Source organism: Hakea prostrata, chromosome 2, assembly GCF_041222555.1.
Source record: "Hakea prostrata isolate BN-2017 chromosome 2, UWA_Hpros_2, whole genome shotgun sequence".
Taxonomy (NCBI): Eukaryota; Viridiplantae; Streptophyta; class Magnoliopsida; order Proteales; family Proteaceae; genus Hakea; species Hakea prostrata.
Window position 1 is genome coordinate 8,257,296 of NC_142601.1, and position 26,704 is coordinate 8,283,999.

At 35.9% G+C, this 26,704-nt stretch overlaps 3 protein-coding genes across 3 annotated transcripts; 1 reads left to right on the forward strand and 2 right to left on the reverse strand.

Annotated features, from left to right (window-relative positions):
• Window positions 1–253: 253 nt before the first annotated feature.
• On the reverse strand, window positions 254–2,763 carry LOC149023597 (small ribosomal subunit protein uS12). Its single transcript, XM_089144149.1, has 4 exons — window positions 2,656–2,763; window positions 995–1,150; window positions 791–917; window positions 254–688 (listed from the first exon to the last, which is right to left on the reverse strand). Exons 1-4 carry the CDS (start codon window positions 2,658–2,660, stop codon window positions 548–550), a joined length of 429 nt encoding a protein of 142 aa, XP_089000275.1. The 5' UTR covers window positions 2,661–2,763; the 3' UTR covers window positions 254–547.
• A 4,527-nt stretch (window positions 2,764–7,290) lies between these two features.
• Window positions 7,291–15,755, reverse strand: PDIL5-1 (PDI-like 5-1). The gene is made up of 5 exons (XM_089144150.1): window positions 15,551–15,755; window positions 12,678–12,736; window positions 12,402–12,577; window positions 8,322–8,422; window positions 7,291–8,038 (listed from the first exon to the last, which is right to left on the reverse strand). Exons 1-4 carry the CDS (start codon window positions 15,656–15,658, stop codon window positions 8,328–8,330), a joined length of 438 nt encoding a protein of 145 aa, XP_089000276.1. The 5' UTR covers window positions 15,659–15,755; the 3' UTR covers window positions 7,291–8,038; window positions 8,322–8,327.
• Window positions 15,756–23,831: 8,076 nt separating this feature from the next.
• IRX9 (Nucleotide-diphospho-sugar transferases superfamily protein) lies at window positions 23,832–26,177 on the forward strand. Its single transcript, XM_089144151.1, has 3 exons — window positions 23,832–24,822; window positions 25,164–25,389; window positions 25,766–26,177. Exons 1-3 carry the CDS (start codon window positions 24,131–24,133, stop codon window positions 25,919–25,921), a joined length of 1,074 nt encoding a protein of 357 aa, XP_089000277.1. The 5' UTR covers window positions 23,832–24,130; the 3' UTR covers window positions 25,922–26,177.
• Window positions 26,178–26,704: the final 527 nt, after the last annotated feature.

A 26,704-nucleotide genomic window follows, 5' to 3' on the forward strand; every position in this document is an offset into this window, starting at 1 on the left:
CATAAAAGCTGCTTCTGGTAATTGAGATTGGGCTCTCACATCATTAGAAACTCATCATCTGGATTCTGAAGTGCCATTCAGTTTTGTTTGATGCACGCAACCAGATGTCTTGTAATTCAAAAACTATCTAAGCCCCCTCGCAGTGGGATGACCCTTGTCAGGCACTGGGAGTGCAGACGCATCGCTGGGCCAGTTCTAAAACTGGAGGTGATAGAGCAGAGTTGATTAAGCGAATGCGAAATGGAACAGCCAATAGACATCAAAACAAAGATCTTGCATTAAACTAGTGTACTTCAATAAGGGGCCAAAAAACAAAGAGGAGAGACAAACACTAGAGTTTGATTTTGGGAAATGTAAACTTAAGTAAATTGGTTCATCTTCAAGCAAAACATAAAACTTTTTAAGTCAATACTAGAATGAGACTGTTGAATACTGCAAATTTGGTAGCTAAGCCGCTCACAAAATTCATTCCTTAAATTTAGTCTTCCTCAAGTATCATTCTGGAACCAAAGACTACGCGAGGTGGAAATGCAAGTCCACAGCTAAATTATGACCTAGGCTTCTCCTTTTTCTCCTTGAACAGGGCCAGAAGAGAAACACCAGATACCTTAACAACCTTAAACCTGACTCCAGGAATATCTCCGACAGCATGGCCTTTACGTCCGAATCCGGCAATCAGCACCTCGTCCTGCAATAGTGGCATTAAAATAATTCAATGTCAGCAGGATCAGCAGAAAGCTCTTAATCACTGCAAAGTATTTTAGGCTTGCCAATAATCAGGATTACTAACATTTTCTTCGATGTAGTTCAAGCAACCATCATTAGGCACAAAAGCTGCTATCTTCTTTCCATTCTTAATCAATTGAACCCGAGCACATTTTCTGATGGCAGAGTTAGGTTGCTTCGCTTCAATACCACTGTGAAAGCAAACCTCATGTAAGTTTTTAGATAAGAAGGTAAAAATTTGAAAAGAGGGTGCGCTGTTGTGTCTTACATCTTTTCAAGAACAATGCCCTTGGCATGGGAAGAACCAGCAAACGGCTTCTTCCACTCATTACCAAGGTGAGATTTTTTGTATGACTTGTCAGCCCACCTCTGCCTTCTACGGTGGGACTTCAATTTGCGACCAGCTCCCATACCACGTGTCTTCCTATAATAAATTTGCATCAACCAATACAAATGTTATGGAAAATTAAAGGCACAGTATAAATCAAACTCATTCATAACAAGGATAAGTATTCTAAGAATATGAAATATTCTCAGCATAGATTAATTCAGGTAACTACCCAAAAAAAGGGCCAAAAGCTAATGTCTTTCAAGTGAATTATCTCAGCATGGAGATTTAATTCCGCTAGCTGCTCAAAAAAGTGCAAAAAACTGACTTTTTCCAGTGATACTTAACACATTAGTTATCATCACCTTCATCCAACAACTTCATCGTTATCTCTTCAGTTCCTCTAGAAATATATTATATAACAACGCTCCTACACAAATCACTACAAAAGGCAAGAATGGCTGTAATGACTGTGAGATGTTCTGCAACAATATCACAGAATTCATACAAGCGATATCCGTGCTATCAATAGCAGAATCCCATCAGATGTAATTAGATGAAATAAACACAATTATTAGGGATCCGATGTGATCAATGATTCTCTATATTTTTCTGCTAATAGAAAGGGTGCAAGGGAACAGTTGTAATGGTAGTTACAAAACAGTCATGACTTAAGTATTAGTAATGCTTCCAGTGTCTTGGGAAACTGCCCCAAGATCGTCATGCCTTTCAAGGATATCATAACAGTAGAAGGGAAAAGGGAAATCAAGCTACTCTAGCTAAGGATCCTAATATAATACCAACAATTGTGACTTCATAAATCCTGTCATCCTAAGACCCATTATGTTACCAACACCCCCCCCCCCCCCCCCTAAACCAAAAAAAAATAAAAAAAATAAAAACCCAAACAATTAGGAAATGAAGACTACATCAATAATAACAGATAAATGATACGGGTTTTCAAATGGTGTCTAGGTTTGCAGCAACGAACCATATGCTCAGGTTAATCAATGATCTTTCATGGATGCGTTAAGTTTTATCATCCAATAAAAGTATCAGTAAGTGGCAACTGCACGAAATCATAACCATCTCATCTACACATTACACAGCCTCCCCACCTGATGAAATTTGTAAACAGGATCCATACGAAGACACTGACAATGCGGCGGCGGCGGCGGCGGCGGAGGGGGGGAGAAGAAGAAGAAGAGAGAATGACAGGAACTAAAATCCAATCTACGAATTTTAAAAACTGAAAGGAGATCCGACTGAATTCTAGCCAAAGGGCACGTTTCCTATTCATATTTCCATCAAAAGTTACAGTTTCAGATTAATCTGTCCAACCATAAAACAACAAAAAAGAGATTCTAAGCTAAAGCACGGAGAGCAAACGACACTGCGGATGGAGAACTAAAAGATATGGATCCGAAAACCCTATCTAAAGAAAGAAACTCTGGTTAAGTTGATCTCTTAGTTATAATCCAATTGTTTGTCAAAGCAACGGGTATCGTACACAAATTAACAAGGACAACACAGAAACAACGTGATCTAAACGTTTGAACAAAGAAAACAGATGAAAATTCATGGAAGCCATAAGTTCTTACCCCATGGTTGCTGAAAGTAGAGAGCGAAGTTCTTCGAGCGAAACAGAGACTCAGGGAGCAAGAAGAAGATAAAACAGCGTCAGAAAACCTATAAAAACAAATCCGGTAGACGAAAACCCTAAACCTTTTGTGTATATTACCAATCTATCCTTCATGACAAAACCCGGTCCAAATTTTCACCGGCTGAGCCAGGCTATTGGGAATGTGCATCACTTACGTCTCTTTGTCTAATTCGTGGTCATGGTTTGAAGAATGAATGTTATGTCTTGTTTTTCTATCATAATGCAAAAGAATGTTAGAGACTATCTCCCCTCCGTATTAATACATCTGATTTTTTAAGAACAAATTATTTGATTGGATGGATTTTATCAAAATAAAGTTCAATGGTTGTGACAATTTAGCTCTAGCGAATCAGATGTGAAGTGCCTTAGCTTGGTGTATCTGGAACAGCTAGGAATGTTGCACTTCATAGAGGGATTGATGCCTCCATAATTCATACAATGACTACTTTCTCTTATCTATGTGCAGATATACAATCTCATATTATGAATTTTCAAAGGGCTCATGGGAATCCTTATCAAAGGCCTAGCCATATCATTTTTGAAGAACTTGCTTTTTTTCAAATTTTTGTTGATGGATCATGGGATAGTACTTCACACAAAGGAGGTAAATGATGTATCATGTCAAATTATAATGGTGGTTTTGTAACAGTCCAAAGCAAATGTGTTCATAGTGCTTCAGCAACCTTAACTAAACTTGAAGCAATTAGAGATGGTATTATTATGGACTCCTCTTTAGGAGCGGTTGACTTGCATATTCATTCGCTATTTACCTATTGTTAATGCTCTCCAGGGCCTCCACTCATCTTTAGATTGGATGTGTCTCAGTTTAGTAGAAGATATTTTGAAGCATTGTTCTTTCTTTCCTAAGGTTTCTTTTAGTTATATTCATAGAATTGGCAATGGCTTTGTTGATTTCCTTGCTAAGGGTGCTTGCAAGTTATTTCTAGACAGATCTTGGTGGGGAACACCACCTTTGTTTATTGTAAATTCCTCTCGTTTGTATAGGTCCTTTGACCTAAATTCTTTCATTTAATATAATCGCTGCTATTTTGTTTTGGCCAAAAAAAAATTTGGCTGACACAGGCTTGCCCATGCACCAGCCACGTGTGGCCGTGTGGAGGTGAGAGGATGGGAGGATAGGCTCCTTCGACGGAGAGGATCTGGACTTGACTGTTGGATGCCATTAACCAACTACCATTTTAAACGCCTGATAATCATAACAAGAGGAAAAGGGCCTGAAAGTGTGGTTTAAAGTGTCGTTTCAAACGAATGATTTTAAGAGGTGATACAATACCAAGTAGCATATCATATTAGCCAATACATTTTGATGCAATGTTTTTCTTTTATTCATTTTGATGACATTCGATGCTCGACTGTATCTAATATGAATACATTTCAACTAATAATGCATCATATCATAAGATGCTTTAAACCATGTCTGATAGTACCATGAGCCCTAGTCTAACTCATCAAGCAAGTGTGAAAACTTACTTATACCCTTGATCAATGAGGCCCGATGTCCACCATCTCAAATCGGGTTGGTCAATTTTTGCTGGATTGGCAAAGTATCATCGGCCAAGATCGATCCCAACATCAATATGATCTTCCTTTATGGATTGAGCGATTGGGGATAAAATAGTAAAAACAATGTTTTATAGAAAGAACCAAGGAACGATATGTCGGTGAAGTTCGCCAGTTCGCCCCTTGGCGAACCTGGCGAAACCAGCAAATTTCGCCGACTTGTCGCCGATATTCAGGTGGGGAATTCGGTTCGAGCTTCAGTTCTTCTTCAGTCTTCAGTTTTGCCTCATGAGGAGTTTCATCTGCAACATCGGCAACATGAAATTCTAGCCCTCTTCTTCAACTCCGGTGGATAGATGACTGTATTGGAAGACTCATCTTGCCCCCCCCCTCATTCCCTGATGCTAACAATGTATGGATCTCTGAGCAAACAAATCTAGCAGAACAAGTTGTGAAGCCAAAACGATAAAATGGAAAACAAGAGAAAGAAGAAAAAAAAAAAAAAAGAAAAATAGAGGCACCGATCTGGGCTAGTGCAGCCGGAGTCGGAGAAGATGTGGCCATGAGAGTGGTTGATGCTATTCAATACAGATTTTCATTTTACACCGGTGGTAGTGAATAGTGATCACTAAATTGAAAAGAAGAAGAAAAAAAAACGATTTTCCAACATTGCTATTTTGCTGGAAAATCGCCGATTTTCCGGCAAAATATTGCAATTTCGATTTCAGCTTTTAATTTGTTTCGCTCTGCAGCGAACTGGGCGAATTTCGCCGATATATTGTTCCTTGGAAAGAACAAAGAAACTGTAAAAGTGTAACATGTGGTCTATGATTTCTTTTCTTTTCTTTTCATTGTAACAGATAATTTTATATATAGGGATGGAGGTATTACTACCTCGGACTCCAAGAAGATTTGAACTTTGTCCTCCTACTTAGAGGCATTCGCAGATCTCAAACCTTGACAATTGGTGGATTCGAAGTAGTGTAGGCTTGATTTCATACATTTCAGTGCAAGGTTTAATGCTTATCTGTATCGAGTATCGTATCGGTCAGGTGATTTTAAGAGACGTATCGTCCTATATCGAGTATTGTATCGCTCTGGCTAATGTATTTTAGTGTAATTTAATAGAGACACGTATCGAGATGTATCATATCGGTTGGGTCAAATATGGATACATATCGACTAGTATCGTGTAGTATCATGGAATACTTTAAACCTTGTTTCAGTGTTTGTGTATGGGTTTTAGTGTAGCCGTTCAGTTTGGTTCAGGTTACAATGAGAGTGATAAAACATGATTAACGAAATATTCTTCTATGAACTTTTGGCTGGTGTCCATACCAATTTCGGTTCAGTTTTCTGTCGGGTTTCTTGTTGACTTTGGGTGTCAAAACTGAAAACACAAATAAAACCATGGTTTAATGGTTTTATAAGCTTATATAAATTTTGATTTCATTAAATTCGATTCCGATAGTTTTTTTTTCCTACCGATTCCCATAGGTTTTGATACTATTTTTTTTTTTTTTGGGTAATCATAGGTTTTTATACTATCATTGAAGCACATTTATGAAAGTAAAATCCAACATGATTAAACAACAATGCCTATTTTGGCCAACCAAAAAAAACAATACCCACAGATTATATGTATATCACGTGATGTTTCATGGTCAGTTCAATCGATCATATGCTAGAATGTTGCATCCTATTACACCAAAATCCGGCTTAGACCATTGAATCGGAGCAAACCGTTCAGTTTGGAATATCCAGTCTTACCCGGTTTAAAGAATCGGCTAGTAATGTGTAGGTATACATTTACCAAGAAGTTATTTATTCATGGAACCACCCTCCTGGTCTAAACACATGGAAATGTTAACATAACGGCAAGAACACTTAATTGATATTAGAGATGTTACTTCTCGGTGTCAGTAGCAAACTGATGGGGGACAGCCTGTTTCTAGCTACAACCGTGTCAGAGCATTAAATTCGACATTAAATGCTTTGCTCTTATGTCTCAAATACTTAATGCTTATTTTAAAAGGGCAAACCCATCCAAATCTTCTTGGGAGTTGATTTCTTACGATTTGTCTGGAATTTAAGAGAGAACACGTTACATCTAGGTTCCACATATGACAAAATTACTGGCACATTTGGGGGAAAGCATAGTAAGCTCTAAGCTTCTATAGGAAGATTGTTGTCACAACCCATCTAGGCCTTCCATCTTGAATATACAAATCCAATGACCAAGGTTTATCTTTTTATCTTCTCCAAAAAGAACATGGAATTTGTATATAAGGAAATCAAGAGAGAAAGAAGGAAAGCCAAGATCAATCTCACATTAACTCTCCCAAGAAATCTAGAATTCTTTGGGCATTAACTCCTCACAAGGATGATTTGCTCTAACGAGGTCGTCTGAGGTGACTCCCTGTCCACAATGGCAGCACACTCTCATAGTTCTCATTGTTTGCAATTAGCTGGTTTGTAGTTGATTTGGGTTCTCTTTGAACCAGCTCAAGAGAGGACGGATTCTAGAGCAACACATCCTAACCAAGGTGTCAAGTATCCTTCACTACACACGATATTAGTCGAATACGTATTCATATTAGATATAACCGATACAATGTCTTGTTACCAGAACAGAGGGATCCATGATCCCCAGAAGTTGAAAACCCAACAAAGATCTGCAATGGAAGAGTTTCAAGGGAAAAGAATCCAAACAAAGTCTGCTGTTCTAAAACCACCAAGGAATTTAAAGTTCACTAATGGATCAGTGGTAGCGTAGGTAAGTCTAGACATTCAAATAAGAAAACCAATAGAAGCAGAGAACGATCAACCTAGAAGAGATCAAAGTGCATTTACAAGGAATTTTCTTAAACTCGTTTCTTCCCTCCTCTCACACAATGAAAGCAACGACTAAGGTATGCTAATGGATTCACAGTAGGAGGGGTATGAGCTTAGAGACTACTCAGAAGAAGAGATCCTAAAAGACTCTTAAAAATAAATTTCTACCCAGAAGCAGTTCATTGCTTCCCCACCTGCAACTTCTGGAATTCCTCAAACCCTTTTCTTCATCCCTAGATCTAATTCCATCTTTTATCAAAGTGTTTGCTAAAACTTATGACTTATCTAATAACTCTTTCAACATCAATCCAAACAATATCTAATAACGCTATCAACATCAATCCAAACAATAAAATGCAAGATGATCACTTTGACGTCTAGCTCATCTCACAGACCCTTCATGCAAAGAACCAGAAATAAAGCAAGCAATGGACACCAAAGCATAGAAACCCCAGAAAATATGCCAAATTGATAATCACCACCTTTTCCCTTGATTTTTATCTTTCACACTGCTTTCAAAAGGATAAAAAATTAAATTATGTCAACAGGAGGGCACATTAATTCAGATAGTTCTGCGGCCAAATTAAGTATTTTACTCATGAAAGATTATATCCAGGCAGTGGATACGTCTCTGACAAGCCCAATGTTAAATCTTAAGTAGTTTCTATTAGCAGGACCAGCTTAAAACTGAAGCTCGCATAAAATACCAGATGCTGCTACAAGAAAACTAGGCTAGTAAAAAGATTAGAACACTATGAAGTCAGTCCAACCAGTAAAAGAATGCAATTCATATCCAAAAATGAGCATCGAACTCTGCCGGTGGTGGAACATAGATTCCCCTCTTAACATATGTTGCTTGCAAACTGTTTAAGTTCAATCCTGGCTCATCCTTGCAAGGACAACAAATTGATAGCATTCAATCTGGTCCATTCTCGTTTCTCCTGCATCCAGGATAAAGTTGCCATCTGCATTTACAATACTGGATGCAGTCAATTTTCAGGTCCACCAGGGATGCCTAAAATGGCAACAGTAAGAAAAAAAGGTTGTTTTGCTTTAACTGATGCTTAATGTGAAACCTCCAGGCCCATGCTGCTGGAGTTCAAAATTCAAATCTTCAGTATGATAAGAAACTAAGAAAGAACATTAAGCAAGAAAGAGGTCTATAGGAACACCTCTGCTCACGTTCAAAGTGGAAAATCTTATATATGATAGAAAGGGAACTTCGAGAAGAAAGAGGTCTCAACTTACAAATCATCACAAATCTTCATTAGTATCAAGCTGTACTTTTGCTGCTGCTTTCTCTGCCTCTTCTAATACAAATGTTTTGAGAGACTCAACATCCCTCTTGCCTAATGAGATGCAGTAAAAGAAAGTGAGGTCCATCATTAGTGGCCAATTCATACATAGATGAAAGATTTACATCAAAAGTTTCCATGAAATAAAATGATCCACGATTTTGTGCTGTGGATTCAGATTCCAAAATTTAGGGAAATGTAGGGGCAAAAGAAAATGGAAGCCAAGCATAAAACAACAGGGAAGATGTAATTTTGTTGACATACAATTAAGATTGGAATGCAAAAACCAAAATAATTTCCGGAGATAAAATTTGATCACGATTTGCTAGACAGATTGGTCATGCAATTGAAAATTATTCAATTTGGGCCAACTGAGATTAGGAATTTAGCCCATGATTGGATGCTAAGGATCTTGGGCATATTATTGCACCAACATAAAATTATCCTAGGGTTCCTAATTGTGTATACAGGATCAAGTACATAGATAAGATTGTAAACTCATGTTTGGGGTCTTATTGTGTATATTGGATCAAGTATATGGATAAAACTGCTTTGAGTAAATTGCTGTTTTGTGTATGTTATTTACTAAAAAGATAAGTGATGCAGCTAAAATTGTTCAATTTCTGTTAACCAGGATTTGGAAGAACTTATTTCAGCCCATGACTGGCTGCAATTGACCTTGAGCTTATTATCTCTGGATATATTGATTTAAAATTTTTCTTTTATGAAGCCCATATTTGGGGTCCTAATTGCGTATACAGGACCAAGTATATAAAAAGGATAATGCTAATCAATCACTTCTTTATATATGTAACGAACCCACCCTTCCATGATGGAGCTCATCTATCAAGTAGAAAATTCGAATTTTCAGCTGATGCTTTCCCATGCACAAAAATCTCTCCTACCCAATAGCCTTTTCTTCTGCTTTCACTGCTGGTTATCTTCTGCTACCAAGTGCTTTGACTCTAAAATCCTATTCCTTTTGTCTGCTTATTTGATTCTATATTTTGGCTCTCCTCATGTGTTGTTCGATTCAGTTTAACTATTCTGTTGGATTGAGATTCTTGGCTGTCCTGTTCAGCAGATCCTACTGGATTTTTTTCTTTCTTTCGAATGGTACATAAAATTCAATCTTGGTCATTGATTTCAGTTTTCCTTGTCTGACTAGAATTTCTGAAATCTTCTAAATCCACACTCTAATATAAAATTCTGGTTTGCTTATTTGGTCATCTATCAGCATTTTCAAGTGATTGCTGTTTCACAATTCAAATTTTATTTAAAACTAGCACTGTTCTTGAGAGTCCTACCATCAGCAGGAAATTCTCAGATTTCAGCATGCAATCCTGGATAAACCTGAAATCTTCAGACTATGCAGGATTTCCACCCTGTACAGGGGAAGGGCGGATCATTTTATCTCCTTATTGTGTCTTGGTGTGGGCAGTGAACTCCACCACAGAAAATTTTTCTCCTCTAAACATTGTAACCCATTTGTTTTTCTGATTTTGTGTTACTATAATTTCCCCAAAATCTGGGAAATCAAGTCTGCAATCTTGTTTCCTTTGAGGTTCTGGAACCCATCTTTAGGTAACTCCAGACCACATTGTAAATCCAAGTCCAAAGTGAAAGTTCGAAAGAGAAGCTCAACAAATCTTGCCAAGGCTTGCTATATTAACAGAACAGTATCAAAATAGAAAAGCACATGTTGAAGGTACAACTAAGACCCACTCCACCCTCACAATTCCTATCCATAATGAACTTTGTATGATCACCAAGGAATGGGTATGACGACAATTTTATCTATGCAGATGTTTCAGGACACGGAGGCCAACACACTACTCGAAGGATAGTTACCAAAGCACCAGGCAACCCCACATTTTTTTTCCTCTTTCCTTTTTTTTGGGGGCTGGGGGGGACCCCAAGGAGCCTAGCCGATGCCTTAACAACTATGATCCTAAAATAAGATTTGTTTCTTACCAAAATAAAATAAAATAAAATAAGAACTGTAATACGGAAATGTCTTAAAAAAGCCTTACTGATATCCAATATGACTAGATATTTTAAAATTGAAAGGTAATACAACTGTATGTTATTACTCAGAAACTATCCATGTGACTTCTATCATAATATGATAATCCCATGTTTAAAAAAACGTTGAGCCATTCTTTCTTTAAGGCTGGTGGTGGTAGTGAATACAATGAGCCATCTTTGACAATCAAAGACTGATACTTTTGCTGGACATGAGTCAGCACCAAACCTTGTGAAATGTTTCTACATCTTAGATTTTCCTTGTAACAGTCTAGTCTAGAAGGTTCTTAAAAATGTTTAAGCTCATCATGATTATGAAAAAAAAAATTTGAAAAATGTCACGCCCAATGCAGCAATGCCCACAACCACAAGAAGAATAAATTTTTATTAGAACGTTAAAGAAATTTAAAAAAGGAAAACAGAAGGAACAAAGTCCCAAGAGATACGTAAGTAAAAAGTAAGAAGGCCCATGTAAAAAAGCACCAACAAAAAGCAGATACCATCTAGAACCATGAAAAGTCTGAACCATTTCATTGGTCAACTCAGATAGTTTGCAACAAATCTGACATGTGAGCATAACAGTGTTTGTGGCATCCAAGTGAACCAAGGCATTTGAAGAGAGGGGATCCATGCAACACCAATATGGCAAAAGGTGTTTCTTAGACAACCAACGGAAACCAGAAAACAAAGCACCGAGAATGTGGCTGGTTGTCTTGACAACTATGGCTACAGTCTTGCATACATAGCAGTAGCACATACAGCTTAGAAATAGTATACAATCTTGGTTGATAATTTGATAGCATCGGACATATTATGTTTGTAATTCCTAACCACGGAACAGCTGAAACAGGACAAGTAGATAAATTATAATGCTGGAGAGTGTCATCTTTCTGATAAACGTGTATATATCAGAGTCCTTGATTACTGACAAATAAGACAGTATATATGGAAACAGCTAAGCCTGGATTAAGAGATGAATGTTCAGAAGACTTCCCATGATGTGGGATGACACTGGACAATCAGAACCAACAAAAGAACCAGGATGCTGGATCATACTCCAGCAAGCAAAACAACAATACAACAAGTAGTAAATTTTAAGAAGAGAGGAGAAAACCATAACCAGTTACATGGGATGAAGTTCTGAAATCTCGACACAAACAGCATTATTTAACTTCAACCCAATCAAACAGTAACACCGCTAGTTTTCCAAAGGGCCAAAAATTATAGGATCTTGAACTGTGGCTTGAAAATTACTTTAAGTAGGATTTGTCATGTTTAATTGCAGGTTGTAATACCAATAAAGTAATAAAAAGTTCATGGAAAGCTAACAAGGAGATTATGCTTTAGTTTGATTGAACTAAAGAATCGAACCTCCTAGCGTTAAGATTTCATGTGTAGACCAACAGCAGAAAAAAGCATGAAACAAGGAGTGGAGATGTGGGTGGGGGGAGGATGCCTATGGGCTACGATTATCCCCATTTTTTTATTATGAGAGATTGGGTGAAATAAGTTTTTGTATATTCCCCTCAAGAAAAAAAGAAGCAAGACAACTTAAGAAAACCAATTCAAACTGTACACCATTAGACTAACAGAACTGCTGTCAACCCTTGACCCGAAGACTGGCACAAGAATGGAGGGGTAAGAGTCTCTCAAAGCCATTCTCAAGGCCTTAATAACCTTACTTAAAAGTATCTAACTTGAGGGAAGATCAGAATTTTAAGTTTTACATGTTTCTTCTTCCTAAGAGAAAGTAGTTCATTGCTTAATACACAACCACACCCAACACAAATATACTCCCTTCCCCCTCGCCCCTCCCCTCTAAAAAAAAACGGAAAACCCCAGACCTTGTCTTTATCACCAACATGATAATTTTAAGAAGACGCTAAAAGAACCAGCTTAGTTTAATAGTTGCAAAAATTTGAATCAGTTATCCTAATTTTAGTAAACATATATCAAGAAGAGAACTCACTATAAAATAACATGCATTCAAATACAGTCAAAAAATTACCCTGATATCTTGCAACTTCTTCTCCATCATAAAAGACCTTGAATGTGGGATAAGAGTGGATGTCAACCTTGGTACACACAGGTTTGCTTGTTGAGCAGTCAACTTGTCCTATCTCTATTTCATCTTCCCCTTCCATCACCTTTCCTAGGTCCTCCCACAGTGAACCCAAGTTCTTACTGAAACCAAAGTGCTATTATCAGAAGCCAAAACAGTATAAATAAATATTATACCTTATTTTTTATGTTGTAAGCAATTAGATAATAACAGATTACATACCAATGTTTACACCATGGAACACAGAATTGCACAAACCATGCAACATCTTTCTCCTTCACCTAAATGGCATAAAAATGGAGCATTTTAGTAAATTAGAGAGTAGCATCAAAGAAAGTTGGGGAAAAGAAACACACACACACATCAAGGAGTTCATAATGCGAAAAGAAACATTACTGCTGATAAGTTATAACATGTCCTATTGGAAATCCAAGTGACACATGATTATGATATTCTCAAAATTTTCAGTGAGTAATCAAACCTAAATGAATCTAATATGAACATTCTTCACCCGTATCAAGCACAACACAATGAAAAAATGTTGGAAATAAATACCCTACCCCAATCAATGGAATTATTTCTGATACTTGTACTTCCAAAGGTTGCCCAAGATTTGAACTAGCTAGCGTGTTTTGTAGATTAACAAGATTGCATTGCACTATTTGGATAACCACGGTATGCGAAATCAAATACATGCATCAATAATCTCAAAAGGGTGCACAACAGTGAACTATATAACCTACTCACGTACGTTGTAGAACCCTATAAACTCAGGATAAGTTCTAAAATAGAAAAACAGAACCACACAGTTATGGATGAAACAAGTCCAGCATCAACAGTTGTGTGTGATTGTAACTTGTAGGCGAGCAAAGTGGAGGGTCGCATTCAATCTTGGAGCACTAATTCACCGGCCAGTTGTCCTCATTAAATCGGTCATTATGAGTATCATTGCTTATTGGCTGCACATTCTCTCCACTCAGCCTTGTATTTTGGCGAGGTTGGAGCCTTGGAGGTGACGATGACTCGGTTTCTATGGAGTAGTTCTTCTCCTGGGAAATGTAAAGTTGCTTGGTCTAGTGTTTGTCTTCCCCATGATAAGGGTGGCCTTGGTCTTAGGACTTGAAAGATTGGAATAAGGCTCCCCTAATGAGGCATTTACAGAAGCTTGTTAGTGGCCAGCCTTCATGCTGGACGGTTTTTATTGTTCGAGATGTTTGAGAGAACATTCGGGGTTTGGTCTCTCCCTAAACCAACTAATTGTTCTCTTTCCTGGTGGCATATCATGGATACTAGAGTCAAGGCAGAGGAATTAATTAAATATTTGGTGAAAGAAGGCTCCTCTATTAACCTATGAACTCATCCATGGTTGAGCTCCTCTATTAACCTATGAACTCATCCATGGTTGAGCGTGGCTGTTTGAAAAACAAGGGTGTTCTCATCTCTCCAGCTCTTGGTTATAATATATTTGACAAGGTTAGCCATTTACTTGACAGGTCTGGGCACTGGAGTTTGATATCCGGATGAGTACTTACTGAGATGCTGGAATGAAATAGAAGCCACTGCTCTCTTTCACTCGCCTTCCTTCAGACACAGGGTGTGGATGGCTAATTCAAATAGTCCTTTTTCCCTTCAGTTGGCCTGGGAATCTATTCACAGCACTAGCATCAAAATAACTTGGGCTTTGCTGGTTTGGTTTCGCTATCAACAACCTTGCTTTTTCATTCATTTCATAGCTTGCTTGTAGGTGGAGACTCGGCACTACAGATCAGCCTGTTTGGTGGAGAGTCACTTTTGGGGGAGGATTCTCATTATGTACTGATGGGGCTGAAGATCTAGATCATTTTTTTGGCAAATATGCAGCATTTAAATGAGTTTTGTAGAGGGCCTTTACCGTCAAGCGAGGAGCTTGGATGGTTATCATCCCATATTGTTGGCTCATCTTTGCATGCTTCTGTGCAGCAATATTCCTTCACTGTTACTGTCAATAGGCTATGGGAGGAGAGGAATAATTGAATTTTCAAAGGGGCCAGAAGCGATGCAGCTTGTGTTTTCAAGAGGATAGCTTGTGATACTCAAAAGAGAATCTCTGCAGGAGAGGAAAAGCTGGTGGATACCCAGCTGGACCGTGTTTTCTTTGAGAAATAGAAAATTTCCGTGAAGTGAACCGACAGCAGCCCATTTGCATGAGGTGGAGTCAGCCTAGCGTGGGATGACTGGCCATCAATGTTGACAGCTCCGTTCGTGGAGAGCTCAATGGAGCTATTGCGAGGGAAGACTGCGTTAATCCTGTATTTTCCTTGGGAGGAAGAGTTCGTGGTGGTGACACTACTCGTGCTGAATTCTTTGCGATAAAGTATGGGATGGATGGGATGGAGAAGGCTCTTGAGATGGGGTTTACAAAGATCGAGGTTCGACTCGACTCACAGGTGGCAATTCACTCTATCTTGGAACTGGTTGCAACCCCTTGGAGATGGTTGGATTTAATCATTACGATATAGGAGTTGAGGGACCCTTTATTTGTTGTAATTTTGTGCATCATTTTTGTCAGATTAATGCTTGTGCTGCTTTCCTGGCAGGGTTTATGCACTCTCCCAGGAGGCCCAGTTTGCAGTTGATGGCCTCCCATCGTCATTATCCCCGCTAGTTAGGGATGATGCCAATTGGAGGAAGTACTACAGAATGTAATGTTGTATAGTTCCTATCATTTATAAAATCCCCCTTTCTCCAAAAAAAAGAAGAATCACTCAAGCAGGGATAGAAAATATCTAACCCTAAATAGCTTCTGAAATTGACGGGACTGAATCCATCTGCTTCCAATGTTCGACAGGAAACAGTGGTATCAATCGAGTCGCACAAACGGTTTCATTCAGAAATCTACTGCCCATAACCAGAACAAAATCTATGATTGAAAATACAGATTGCGGAACACCAATTCAGAAGCAAAGGTAACAAATTAATGAGCTAAAAACGACTATATAACGAAGACCCTTACTTTTATAGGATATTTGAACTGAATAAATCTCTTCATCTCAATTTAACAACAAATGGATGAACAAGGGACGAGAAAAAAAAATTGAAGCAAGCTCAGGTATTACCTTGTCGGAGAAGGTATCAGCCGTTAGGGTTATAACTTCAGCCCTAGTAACTGTGAAAGCACAGAGTGGTAGAAGAACAAGAGAGATGAGAAGCAGAAAGCCCTTCATGGCGGTTCCACCCTTTTCTCGTCTACAGTATTTCCAGTTCAGAAGATACAATCGCCGATCTCTTCTGCTTCGATGTACTTTAACAGTTCTTACGTGAGAGATACACTCCAAAGGATAGAACGGGAAATTTTCAGCGCCACTCCTGAATTACTCTTAAAATAAATTTCACCCTTGGAGTTATTTAATTTATCAATTGCCCCCTTATATGATGAAAATATATCAATGACATCCTTACGGTTACAAAATCAAAGTTAAATATTTAAATATGACAAGACTAACCTTGAATGAAAAACGTTAAGCTCGACTTATTTCTTTTCGTTTTTTACCATTTGTGATTTTATCTTGTTCCATCATAAATCCTCACAAAGTCTATAAGATATGGTTATGAATAGTATTTAAAACTTTGAGAGGGTAATACTGAAAATCATACTACTTTTTATAAAAGCACGAATTAATACAAGATGGTTACATTCTTTTTCCTAAAATACCCCAAATTTTTATCTAAATAATATAATTAATTTGAGATAATTATTGTTGTCCTCCTGTATTATAGTTTTTTTTTTTTTTTTGGTAGAACTCCTGTATTATAGCTTGATTACTATTGTATCTCGTATGCTTTGTGAAATTATTAGTCTAACTTTACCTGCAATTACTATTGCCCCCTATTATTAAACTCCGTTAGTTAAGTGGTGATGTGATAATTTTTATTTATTTAAAATAAATCAAATTATCATAAGGTTTTATTATATTTATTTATATTTTATATTAAATTATTTTATTACCTTAATAATTAGAAAAAAATTAACCCTAATTTGGTAGTACTTTATTTTTTTAGCTTTATATATTTACTTTTCAAATTGATATTATTTTTTAATTTTTGTTATTTACTATCCAATTTGATGTTATCAATTTTAAGGAGTTCTTACTTTCATTAGCTTTTGATTTATTTACCTTCTAATTTGCAATCATCAATTTTAAGAAGTTCCTATTGTAACAGAAAAAAATAATTTAGGTAGTCTATTTTTGGAATTCAAAATAATAAGAAAACAACTCTAAAATTGATACTTGATATGGTTTTTTTCTAAACGAGGATAGTATTATGTTTTGACTTTCTAATTTTAGAATGACAAAATAGATATTAAACATTCAAGTCTAACAGTCTCTTAACAATGTTAGAACTAAGGGGGCAACAATAATTTCATAAAGAGTAGGGTCCTTTTACTAATTAAGCTATAGTATAGGAGAGCAACAATAATTATCTTAATTAATTATGTTGAAGACTGTAATTTATCATTCATAAATATAATATATAATACTAATTAGGGCTCTTTTTTGTATAAATTCTCATATTCTATTGTGCTTATTTAAAAGAAATAAGTGGAAGAATTCACTATTGGTCAAAAAGGAAAAATCATTTGGTAACTTTTTTAGAGAATAAATTATGGAACGAAAAATAAGTTTGGCATGTCAAAATGCAAATTCTTAGAAAATTATAATTAAAATTGTTTTAAAAAGAAAAACCCTTTAATCAAAATATTAACAATTAATTATAAGAAAAATGCATCAAATAAAAGGCATTAGAGCTGGAGCGGCCTTTAATCCATTTAGAAGATTATATCCAAGTCAAAACCGGAGATTCACAAACTCGAATTGTAGATTTCCTTGACGTTCTTGTCTGAACAAGAATCGGTGCCATTTACGCCGTAGTGCAAACAACGATTCCAGTGAACAGACAAATGTTGTTCACCGGATTTTTATTTGTTGTAATGGTTGCAACGTGTTACGAGCCATCGTGATTTTCCCCACGTGTATAGAAGAAAGTCCAACGATTGTAAAAGAAAAAAAAGGGCATAAGCTAAACACACGTATTTAAACTCAAAACAAATTCCATACAATGTGGTTAAACACTAATTATTTAAAAATAAGTCAATAAAATGTTTTAAATGTTTTCTATTAAATATGGAATAAAATGAGATGGCTGAATACGAGATGATCCGTGCATTGAATCTGAATATTTGAGTTAGAATATGATTGTCTACTGACATGAAATTTCCTACAAGTTAGAATATGATTGTCTACCTACATGAAATTTCCTACATGTTCTTCCCAAGAAGGGCACTTAAAAAAACTATAATCCTAGGTTTCATCTCGTGCAATACATTCACAATACTTTATCCACATGGACATATTGAGCCTCCACCTTTTATCAAACCATACGATAAGTGGGGGTCAAACAAAATATTAACATTACGTACGACATTAATAAACACTTAATTAGTCTTTGTCATGTATAATCCAAATGTATATTTGAATCAAAAGAATCTTGGTGGATTTAAACTACTATCCTTTTGAAACATTTTCATGTTCCAAGTGCTCTACCAATTGAGCTACTAAAGATCCATAAATAGAGTTGTCCAGTAAATATACAATAAGACTATAAGAATGCCTGTACTACCACCAAGAACTAATACTACACTTAAAAAGAAGAAGGAGGGGGGGGGGGGGGGAAGATATCTTCAGAAAAAATAGAACATTAACATTCACAACCAAAACCATTGAAGATTAAGAAATAATATATGAAGGCACAAGCTTATGTAGTTCTACCAAATTAAATAAAACAGTTTGATTAATTAGCTATGCAGCAATGAAAAAGATGCAAAGTAGTCTTGTGCAGTTTGTAAACTTGATTGTTTCAGATGGTGCGATGGACTACAAGCCTATAAGTGTAGTATTGTGATGTCTATGAGGATGATATAAGTAGGTAGAAAATGCAATAAAGATACAGCACAAATACTGTTTTATCTAGTGATTTAAGAAACAATAGATTCAAGTAATTAGAGCAATAAAACATTATAATGCAAGAGGACTCTGTTTCACACACTCTCAGTAACTTCTGAGATTGGTAAATAGGATTGAAAGAGCAATAAATGTGGTGGGATTATGATAATGAGATCTAAGATAAGGATTTGAGGAAGACTGTTAAGGGCTTAATTTCAGAGAAACAAATGCAATCCTAAAACACTAAAAATAAAGGCTCAATGCAATCCTTAACTGATGAGGCGAAATAAAAAAAAAAAAGGAACTGAAATAATTTATGATACACAGACATAGAGATACCTAGAGATACCTCAACACCTTCCCATTATCATTCTTATGCAAAACATAATCATACGGCTTTTTACAACCATTATTGTCCAAAGCAACATCAATAACTAACTCAATCGCAGTTTAAATAAGCACATCCCAGGCGTTAATGATATGAAATGAACCATTCATCAATGAAATAATCAGAAGTTCAACAAAAAGTCTCTCCCCAAACCTCATAAGGCTGCAGAGTTGATATTGAACATTGATTAATTTCCATTCAATCCAACATATAATTTTGATAACTAACTAACAAACATGCTCAGCAGCATAAGTAATTACGATAGAGTGAAAGTACCCATCAGAAATCGATAGCAAATGTACCCACAAAGGGATCACCTCAATGACTGCATTTTTATGTTATAGAGTTTGAAAGAACTTAATTATTCAAAACCGATCACCTGCGATTCAACGAACCAAGCTCCTTTTTTTTTGGTTTGCCAACCCCGGTTTTAAACCGACACGGCTAGGTGAGTGAGCTCCAGCGGGTTTTGCATCCACAAGGATTCGCCGGAACCTGCTGCGAACCAACGCTACCACTTAGACCAACCCCCGTTGGTTGAACCGAGCTCCTTTACTAAGCAAGATTTTGCATAACACCATCAATTTTCTACAAATGTATGCTGGATTTTATTTTTCTTTAAAATGACAAAACTAAATTATTCCCTCAGTGGATTTTTTTTTTCTTTTCTCCCCTCATTAGTTACAAATGTTGCCTCAATCTGTAAATTGTTCTATTAAAATTTCAGTTGGGCATAATTTTTTATTTATTTGAGAATCAAATTCGAGTGAATGAAACTGCAATTTTTTTTAAAGTGAAATAGAAAAAGAAAATGCAATTTATGAGGTTGTTCGTAACCTAGTCTTCGTCAAATATAACTGAAATTTGTTGTTTCTTCCACTTCACTCATTTGATGCTAGAATCTAGATGACCAACACATTGGGTTTAAGTCAAAAAAACAAAAAATAAAAATAAAAATAAAAAATAAAAAAGAAGAAGAAGAAGAAAAGAAAAGAAAAGAAGAAAGAAAAAAAAAAGAAGAAGAAGAAGAAGAAAAGAAGAGAAAAAAGAAGAAGAAGAAGAAAAGAAGAAAAAAAAGAAGAAGAAGAAAGAAAAAAAAAAGAAGAAAAAAGAAAAGAAAAGAAAAGAAACAAAGAATTCCCTCGTGCACTGATTTGTCAAATATCATACAAAAGTTTCATAAGGCAGCTGTTGTGTGGTTTTATTTATTTATTTATTTATTTTTATTTTTTGGGTAAACCACAATTCACAAAGTCTGGAAATTCAGGTAGTGGAAATAGGCTAGTCAAACCTCTCCGGTAAGGAGATAGTCTTCTGTGTCAGAGAGTCAGCTACGTTGTTAGTCTCTCTTGGAGAAAAAAGAAATTTGCAATCTGTTGTGTGGTTTTATTTGACGGTGATCTTTGTGTCGCCTCGGTTCATTTTACATTGAACCGGCACCAGTCTCTTTGATTAGGCCGGGGTACATAACCCAATCTTTTGGGTCATCTCTCACATGAAAGTTTTTTTGGGGTCTTAGATTTCTAGGGGTTTTCCTCTTCTTCTCCTCTGTGTTAGGTGCTCGTTGCATCAATGTTGTCATGGCTTTTCTTGCATTAATAACTTTTATGAGTCTCAGGTATGAAATTCAATGTTATAATTCATTGTACAATGAGGTGCCGGGCAACTGAGCTATTAATGCTTAGCGCACCGAACCGAATAAATCCCCACCAAAAAATTAAACATATTATTAGAATTGCCTCTTAACATGGGAAAGCATCCATTGTGTTTTAGAAGGCGAAGAAGTAGGGTGCAACTTTGTCCCTTGGACCCATGGGCTTTCTTCCCAGATCCTCCAGCTGGGTTAGAAGGAATTCTCATGGTGGATAGAGAGTCTTGTTTAAGTTAAGTTTTTTGTTTGTTCCTTTGGATGCTAGAAAATGGTTTATATAGCACCCCCAGCTCTTTGTGGGTACCAGCCAACTCCCAAAAGAGAACTGACGAAGAAGTTACAACATCCATTAACCACAATGGTTGCTTACCCCAACAAAAGGCAAAAAAAACTACCATATTATTAATGAAGTCTGAACAGGTCTCTGAACAAACCGTCTTATGAGATTTGGGACCGTTAAATGAAATATTTTGATTAAGATGGAAATATCGATCAAAATCTCAATCAGATGGTCTCCAAATCTCGCAAGACAATCTCAAGTAAGGTCCTACCATTAAAGTATAAGACATAAGTTTTTTTTTTTTTTTTCCCTTTCCTTGTTAAGAAAGTAGTTAGCTCTTGAAACCCAAAGCCATTAATTTGGACTTAGTGGTCACTCACCATTAATGATAGGTTCTTTGAACATAACTAATTCAGACCCACAAGAAATGTAAGAGGAAGAATACTTTTCAAACAAAGAGTGTAAGAAATAGAAGTATTAAAAGACCAAGTCAAACCATTCTGGCAAAGTATTTTCTCAATCTTATATATGCTTCCCTTTGGAGCCTAAGAAATATTAAACCTTGAAAATAATTTGCATACAAAACAAATCTGATTAGCATAAATAGACCTTGCAAATAAGGATAGCTAGGTTCTAGCATTTTTCAAAGTTCATTTATATACTTGTCGATTTTGTTAATTTCAGATGTCAAAATCATAATAAAGCAAAACTAAGAAAGGACAAACTAATGGTAAGTTTAATCTTGGACTTTGGCACTTATAAAGAAAATTATGATCTAAGATTACTCAACCTATCAATGTACTTTTCATAAACCCCTTTAACAGAAATTAAAATATGGTTTAATTACAAAGTTACCTACTAATGGGTGAATTAGTCCTGTGATCATTGATGATTTACCAAACTTACTAGTACTAAGATGGTAATGTTTCTTGGTCACCATTGCTGGAAGAGCTAGGTAGGTGATCTTAGCTCTGACCCTAATTTCTAATCTTCATTTTAACCCTAATTTTGATCATAAAATAATAATACATGATATAGTTTTGTATTATTACCCACACATTAATAAAAAAAATAACCTACAAGGATTGGATCGGGTTAGACCCGTCGACCTTAGTCAAAAACTTTGACTGGGTCCTGAGAAATCACTAGTCTCCTTGGTCAGGGGGCTGCATCGAGCCAAGGGGACCGGACACTAGATAGCTAATGACTAGTACGTGCCTGGTCAATATACGAAGTGGATATATAAGAGGAGTCTCATTATGGGAAGGGCGCGAGATATGCGATGTCCACCCCACGAAGTCCAGAAAGTATCCCTCGAAGCTAGAGAATGAGTACAATCACGTTGCCACTTACCATATTTGAGAAGAACACTGCAACTACAGCAAGCAGGGACACCCTACATTCGACGATCATAATTCAGGGGCTTACATTGCATCTAACTGCCTATGATAAACACATTCAACCTATATAAACCCTACTGTGCACTATGCAACGTAGGTTCTTCATTATTCTTGATTTGTATTCAGGCTAGGGGCAGCCTACGCCCAGAGTTTCTTTTCAAGTTATTGTGCTATCACTGACTTGATTGTTGACGTCCCCCCGACCACCCTTGTCGGGCACGTTGTTTTGTAGGTTATCACCATCACTAGATTACAGGCATCAAAGTTGTGTTCGCAACAAGCCCAAACCCTGTTCATACTCAAGGTGGGCTCTGGCCATCAAGGTCAAACTTTCGCCCTATTTAAAGTACCCACGACCACAATACTAGCCGATACGTTTCCATATTGGTTATAGCTAATACGATATATATCAATATGTATTTTTATTGGATTGTACTAAATCCATTGGCCAATACAATACAACACTCACTCAATACGAGATGATACATCTCTTAAAATCATCTGACTGATACAATACTCGATACCAGTATTTTATTTTAAACATTAGCTACACCTCATGTTCTTATTGATTCAGAATAATTCATTTCATTTTTGGATTTACAAATACTCTCTTAGGTCTTATTATTTTTCATACATCTTTGGAAATGTCTACTACATACTTAGAGCAAAGGATCAAGATTGCAACTCTGAACATGACTTTTATTTTTGTTGGTCTAACTCCAAACATGACTAGCAACAAGAACATAACAGCTAAATTTGGCATTCAACACATCTCACACCATAAGGATCTAAATCCAACATTTCTCTCCTTATGTAAATGGAACTCAACCAAACTGTTATTTAGTCAAGTTAAAATGATCCAAGAATTAGAATTCCTTCAAAATGCAGGAAGGAAAGAAAAAGACACAGGAAAAAAAAAACCAAGTGCTTGAAACTTCCAATGATTGCGATAGCTACCTTCCTTTCCTTGTAATTCATTCCCATTAGACAAATAGATGTTCTACTTAGTTACGCAATCAACAAGAACACATATATAGAATCTTTCTACAAACAACTGCTTTGTCAAGCCATTTGAATTTAAAATCTCATTACTTATAAGATAGCTTATGAGTCTTAACAATCTTGATCAACATTAGAATTTCAGAAAATTAATAATAAATATATGAATACTGAAGTTAACATTTAAAAACTATGTATCAAAATAAAACATGATAATTAAATTAAATATTTATTGGGATTTTATAATACTAATGTGCCATTCTGAATAACTTGTCTTCTCAATTTTTTATGGATGTAATTCGAGATGTTAGTTACCTGAAACTGACCCAAAACAGGAAACCATAAAATTAAAATTATGAACAAGCATGAGAATAGAATAATTCCTTGTGTTTGATATTTAAACAATGGCATGAATTCAGCATGGTTAATTTCTTCAATTAATATATTATTATACAAACTTCTATGGTGATCTTGATGGAATCCATTAATAAGTTGTATGATACAAAACCATCTAATTCCAAGCCAAATTATTCAGACTGGAAGGTCAAATAAGTAGCTTCTTCCAAACTCATAAATATAATTTAATATAACAAATCAGAGTTTTGCTTGAGAGAAGATTTTAGGTGATGGGTTTCAATCTCAACTACAAGTTGGTGATAGGACAGATGATCAATTCAATCATACTTTCTTTCTTTCTTTAACTTCAAGAGACGACCCAGTAAAGCAATGGGTTCTATATGTTCAGATGGTGTTTTCCAACTCACCTAATGAGTTCTTTTTTTCTTTTTTTCTTCTTATCTCTCATTTGATTTAAAAAGAAAAGAAGATAAAATCCTCTATTGGGTTCATCAGTTTCAATCCTATAACCGTTGCCTAGCAGCTTCCACCCCTTTTTTTTTAAAAAAAAATCAAATAGCCTCCACCTTCCTCTGTTTCATCAACCAAATATAAAACCAGAAGTCATATTGTTTGTTTGATGCAAAAATTCAGGTTCAGGGAGATGGGTACAGTAGAAAGATCAAAGAAGAGAGTTCAGTTATGGAAAAAAGCAGCTTTCCATTTCATTTTATGTTTCATTATGGGATTCTTCACTGGCTTCACACCTACAAGCAGAGCTTCAATCTTCTCCAGTTTTGTTATCACTTCGAATCAAACCATCACGTATCAAGAAATTTCACCTGAAATACAACCTTCAACTATTCCTTCAGAGGTGATCTCGAATAGGAGTTTAATGGTTGAAACTCCTGCCCCAGTTCCAAGTAGTTTAAATGATTCAGCTCCAGAGAAAATTCCTTCAGAAGATCTCGAATTGATTCCCAGAAAGGTATTGATTATAGTTACACCAACAAGATCAAATGATCGGCTTCAAGGGGCTCTACTGAGAAGAATGGCTACTACATTAAAACTAGTTCCTCCACCTCTGCTTTGGCTTGTTGTGGAGTCTCAATCAGATTCTTCAGAGGTTTCAGAGATTTTAAGGAAAACAGGGGTCATGTATAGGCATTTGGTTTCCAGGCAAACTTTTACAGACCCAGAAGCTGAAATGGATCATCAGAGAAATTTTGCACTCAATCACATAGAACAACATCGACTAGCTGGGATTGTTCATTTTGCTGGTCTTTCCAACTTCTATGATCTTGATTTCTTTGAAGAAATCAGAGAAATTGAGTAAGTACAACTTCTTTGTCCTTCAGCTATATTGTTCTCCAAAATTGACATATTCTTCATTACTGTTCCATTTATTTTTCTTAGTTTTAAGTTTCAGTTTTGCAGAAGCAAGAAACTAGGATTAACCCATTTCTGTTGATGATCAGAACTATCAACCCTTTTCTTTTGATCATCTAGAACTACACAGTTTATCAGATTTTCATTGAAATCTACAGAAAATATTAAATAATACTATTCTTAGTGGAATCATGAATCATGCATTATAATGATGAACAAAGCATGGAAAATGGAGATTATGTTACGTGATCATGAGGTCATTAACCTGGAGAAATCAATTGCAGGGTTTTTGGTGCCTGGCCAATTGCTTTGGTATCTGCAAATAGGCAAAGAGTAGTGATTGAAGGACCAGTTTGTGATTCTTCACAAGTCATAGGATGGAATGCAAGAGGAACCAATGACAAAGCAAATCCAGTAGCTCCAATTCATGTTTCAAGCTTTGGTTTCAACAGTTCTGTTCTATGGGACCCTGAGAGATGGGGTCGTCCATCTATTCAAGACAACTCACAGGTACAATTATTCTCAGATACTTATTCCCTCAGAAGCTTATTCACCATTTAAGCTCTAACACAAATTCTCAAGTCTATAATGTTTTTTTTTGTTCATTTAAAAAGTAAATTAGGTTTGACAAAGATTGATCATATCTGAAAATGATTTGATTAATTATGGGTTTATTCCATAATTTGGAATGAAGAATCAGATTCCCACCTCCTTTTGTTATTAATATCATATAATCAAGCTTTATTTGAAGCTTAAAGTTTTGTTTGGCCAACCTCCCTAACCACTGCACCAAATAATTTCTTGAAATTAGTTAGAAAAAGGAAAAATTAGGGTTGTTAAGTTCTTGATGTTTTAATTTTAACTAAACTTCATTTACTTAATGCAGAACCCAATGAAATTTGTACAGCAAGTGGTTCTTGAAGATGAGACAAAGTTGAAGGGAATTCCTGAAGGAGATTGTTCTAAAATCATGCTTTGGAATATTAACATACCACGACAGATTTTATCTCATCTTCCATCTTCTTCTTCAAATGGCAGGTAGCAATGGCAAGTAAATGGAAGAGAAGTGTTGAAAATTTACTTTTAAATTTTTAATTTTTTTTTTTGGGGATGAAGCAATAATTCTTCTATTGGTTTTTTTTTTAGATTTTTTTAAAATTTTTTTATTGTACTTTTCTTTTTATACTTTGTAATTTTGTAAAGCAAAGAAAAATGAAATCAAGGGAAGATATTTTCTTTATCTCCATATAGTGGCATATAAGTAATGTAAAGTCATTATCGAGTATTGTATTGGTCAAATGATTTTAAGTAGACCTACAAACGGATCAGATTTGGCTCGGATACACCATTATCCAAATCCAATTAGCAAAACCGATCCATATCTGATTCCGAATCCACTAGAAATTTAGAGAAGGCATCCGAATTCGAATCTGGAACTTTATCGAATATCCGATAATAATCCGGTTCATAAAATATCTGATTATTGATTGGTGATTGTCACTTTTTTTTTTTTTTCTTTTCCGATTTCCAATTTCCGATTATTTAAATACCGATTACCGGTTTCCAAATTCGATTATTAACCCATCTTCTAGAGAAAAGTATTTAATACTTTACTCTAACCGGATAATTTCCAATTATCCGATTCCGATTACCGATTACGGGTTTCCGAATATCATCCCTTTTCAGGAGGAAAAAAAAGGTTGAATACTTTATTCTATTTGGATACATTTTTATCTAGATATTATCCTATTTGATAAGCAATTATCCAAATCCGAATCCGGTTGCTTAGCAGATGAATACGGATATTTTCCGATAAGAAAATTTT

Excerpts from the sequence above, each read along its gene's own strand:
- LOC149023597 (XM_089144149.1), bottom strand. Across the intron at positions 918-994 it reads GGCATTGTTCTTGAAAAGAT|TGGTATTGAAGCGAAGCAAC; the intron begins GTAAGACACAAC and ends TTGCTTTCACAG. Across the intron at positions 689-790 it reads TGAACTACATCGAAGAAAAT|GACGAGGTGCTGATTGCCGG; the intron begins GTTAGTAATCCT and ends CCACTATTGCAG.
- PDIL5-1 (XM_089144150.1), bottom strand. The coding sequence starts at position 15,658 with ATGAAGGGCTTTCTGCTTCTCATCTCTCTTGTTCTTCTACCACTCTGT. Across the intron at positions 12,578-12,677 it reads GTTCCATGGTGTAAACATTG|TAAGAACTTGGGTTCACTGT; the intron begins GTATGTAATCTG and ends CTTTGGTTTCAG. Across the intron at positions 8,423-12,401 it reads AGAAGTTGCAAGATATCAGG|GCAAGAGGGATGTTGAGTCT; the intron begins GTAATTTTTTGA and ends GCATCTCATTAG.
- IRX9 (XM_089144151.1), top strand. The coding sequence starts at position 24,131 with ATGCAAAAATTCAGGTTCAGGGAGATGGGTACAGTAGAAAGATCAAAG. Across the intron at positions 24,823-25,163 it reads GAAGAAATCAGAGAAATTGA|GGTTTTTGGTGCCTGGCCAA; the intron begins GTAAGTACAACT and ends AATCAATTGCAG. Across the intron at positions 25,390-25,765 it reads CTATTCAAGACAACTCACAG|AACCCAATGAAATTTGTACA; the intron begins GTACAATTATTC and ends TACTTAATGCAG.